The sequence below is a fragment of the Volvox carteri genome (genome assembly GCF_000143455.1).
Source record: "Volvox carteri f. nagariensis unplaced genomic scaffold VOLCAscaffold_24, whole genome shotgun sequence".
In the NCBI taxonomy this organism is placed as follows: Eukaryota; Viridiplantae; Chlorophyta; class Chlorophyceae; order Chlamydomonadales; family Volvocaceae; genus Volvox; species Volvox carteri.
In genome coordinates this window covers 717,736-720,855 of record NW_003307567.1, presented here as the reverse complement: position 1 = coordinate 720,855, position 3,120 = coordinate 717,736, and the positions used below count along the sequence as shown (strand labels likewise).

The 3,120-nt window shown below is 54.5% G+C and overlaps 1 protein-coding gene across 1 annotated transcript in view; it reads right to left on the bottom strand.

Annotated features, from left to right (window-relative positions):
• The window catches only part of VOLCADRAFT_92096 (uncharacterized protein), a gene marked incomplete at both ends in the record, with an annotated part of 6,995 nt that extends 4,476 nt beyond the window's left edge, over positions 1-2,519 (bottom strand). Inside the window, 4 exons of the mRNA XM_002951471.1 lie at positions 623-726; positions 1,128-1,226; positions 1,963-2,048; positions 2,435-2,519. Coding sequence (XP_002951517.1) covers positions 623-726; positions 1,128-1,226; positions 1,963-2,048; positions 2,435-2,519 — 374 coding nt within the window. The remainder of the gene's footprint in view (positions 1-622; positions 727-1,127; positions 1,227-1,962; positions 2,049-2,434) is intronic.
• Between the last annotated feature and the right edge of the window lie 601 nt (positions 2,520-3,120).

The window sequence follows — 3,120 nt, the reverse complement described above, 5'->3', positions numbered from 1 at the left end:
GTAGGGATGGGTAGGGATGGGTAGGGATGGGTAGGGATGGGTAGGGAGGGGTAGGGAGGGGTAGGGAGGGGTAGGGAGGGGTAGGGAGGGGTAGGGAGGGGTAGGGAGGGGGTAGGGAGGGGGGGGAGAGTAGAGGGTTGATCATCAACAGACCAGCAGAATTCAGAAAATGGAGGGGACGGAGAGAAAAACATAGCGCATGCGTGCCAACAGAGTGTGTGTTGTAGTGTAGTGCAGTGCTACAGGCCCATGAAGTATGTCTCAGGCCGGCACTGCCCCGACCACGGTATAAGACCGCGCTCCGAACGTGAGTAGAATATGAATTCTAAACAAACCCACGTCCGTTCTGTGAGCAAAGACGATTTCAGTAAGGTTGTGGATTTCGGTAAGGCTGTCGTACAGATTCTTGATGTTCAGTTCCGGTGAATTCTTACAAACGATTCCTTGACAGCCATGTCAGTTTTCAGAAGATTTCATAGTCATAATTGATTCGCATATTTCTGAATAAGCTCATCATTACTGTGTAGCTATCGCGCTACAACAGTGTGTGTGTATGTGTATGTTAAGAGGTATAGGCTGCCCACTGTCCACCAGCACCCGCGCCTCCCCTCCCCGGCATCACCTGGACGTCAGGCAGTGCCACACACGTCCAGAGCCCCCCTCCCTGGAGTCCATCTCAGTCATATAACGGGCCAGGAAGGGAACTGACTTGGGACAGGAGATCTCCTGCGGTGCCGTGGAGGGGAGCGGAGGGATGACTTTGAGGCTCAAGCTTCGCGGGGATAGCGTGCGGGTGTGGGCGTCTTTTGGGGGGTTGGGGGAGACGCCGGGGGGAAGGGCTACGAGGTAGTGTGGCCCCAAGGGAGGTTGATGGGGAAGTGGGGAAATCATACGCGAGAAGTTCAGAAATAAACTGCGTCCGAAATCCAATGGGGGGAAAAGAGGGAAAACCGCGTAATCCCTAAGGGAGCCCGGGAAGATACCAGAAGGCTTGGAAGCCACGCATACATACAGACAGAGAAAAGGACAGACAGACCGACAGAAAGGCAACAGGCAGGAAAGCCTGCAGTTCGACACAAAGCCTCCCCAGTCTAGGAAACCCCCTCCACCCGCCTCCTCCCTCCTACCTGCAGGGCCACAACCACACTGGCCGTACGGTGCTCCTCCATGGAGCATAGCTCCCGCAGAGTCTTGTAAATGTTCGTCACCTGAAACAAGATCCATAACTGTGCGATTAGAGCAGTACAGCCGCACGGAGTACGGAGAGTGCGTACAGCAGCAGCAGCCTGTTCGTACAGACCGGGTGCGGCATGCAGATCTTGGGGAACATTTTTGGTAAGGAAACGGAGCACAACTTGTATAAAAAATAATAATCAGGTGTATCTCCTTATGGCCAATAGATAACACGCTATTTAATGTACGTCAGAATGCATGATGAGCGCAAAACAGCGCAAAAACGTCAATGTTATTGTTACTGCTGTTGTTGTTGTTGCTGAGGGTGTTACACTGTGGGCGGCTCGCCCTGAGAAAGGACGACCACCGGGCCCCTGACCGAAACACAGCGCAGGGACGGGCGCGCGGCTGTACGTCCGTCTGTTCCTCCGCGCGCGCCTCATTCCCTCACTCACGCCAACCGGGACGCTCTCCTAGACCCTGGCTAAGCACTACAGCGGCGCAGAAGACTGCAAATCGAATCAAGCGAGAGCCGCGCGAGAGGCGCCACACCACCTCAGAGGTCCCTAACCAAGCTACCTTTCACCACTCCGCCTGGCCAGCCTACTCGCAAGCTCTCACAAATCTATGTCGCCAAACAAATCGAAAACGCCATCAGGGGCCCCTAGGTTCCACACAGAGGCCTGCTGTCGCCGTTGGGCGGTTCACACGACGCAGGACATTACCGATCATGAACACATTAACATTCCACGAACCTCCCCCTCACCCCCCCCCCGGGCCCCAGTACACCTTTTTCGGCACTTCTCCATTTGCGGTGGAGTTCGCAGCGGCCACCGAGAAGTTCTCCAGATTCCAGGTTGCCAGGACAAGGGTGGCTGCAAGGGGGAAGGGGGGAAGGGGGAGGTGAGGGGCGCAGGGAAGCCAGCCCATCCTGATGTGTATATAAGTAATATCGGGAGCAAATGTCTACAGAAATAGGACTTCAGCGAGGGGCATAAGGCCTTAGAGAGCATGGGAGGAGGTCAGCGGATGGTTGGTGATCTGTTTGTGCAGGACCAGCTTAGGGTGGGTTCGGGTTTTTCCAAGGATTATCGGGGAAGCGGTTGGTTGGTTGCCATGCCGGGGGATTAATGCGGGGGTTGTGCGGAGTGACAATCTTGTGTATGTGGGCAAATGACAGGAAGGAGGAAGGGGCCGGCCGGCGGCCCGGCGGGGCCCGCCGCTTTTGTGTTTCATCAGTAGTACTGCGTACGGTACGTACCTGAAGGTGGTCGAAAACAACATTTGGGTCGGGGCAGCCAGGGCAGACAGGGAACCTTCAGGGGCAGGTCCTCAGGCCCGTTCATGTTATACGGAGAATAGGCGGGCTTTGGTTCCGAGGCGGCAGCTGTAGCTGCAACGGCCAGCCGAGCTGTCGGAGTCCTTGCACCGTCCTTTTTGCCATTCGCGGGCGCTGGCATCTGCAGAAGAATGCGCCACGAAAGTATTAACGCTATAGCTTCTTTTCAGCTGTCTTCCAAGCAAAGCACGAGTCATGCATGGTTCATGACGGTCGCCGCTCTGCGGGCGCTTCCAACCACAATGCTATGTTGTAAACACTGAGAAGCTCTAGGATTTTTTTAAAGACGTACGGGCCAGGTCTGGTGCAGCCTAGCAGGACCTGGGTCCAAACACCCACCTGCTATCCTAAAGTCCACCCGTGAGTATATCCAAATAAATTATGAATATAAAATAATATTATTTCGTATTGCTATACACGTCCGTTATCCTAGCGACATGTTGTGTAGTTTTTGTCTCGCCCATGACAGCTTTCTGTTAAAGTCACTAGCCCACCAAGGCGCATCCCCGTCCCATCTCACTGCACATGGGTGTTACTTGTATACCATTATACCATTATGGGTGATACCATTATACCATTACGCGCCTGGTCCTTCGTATCCAGACGAG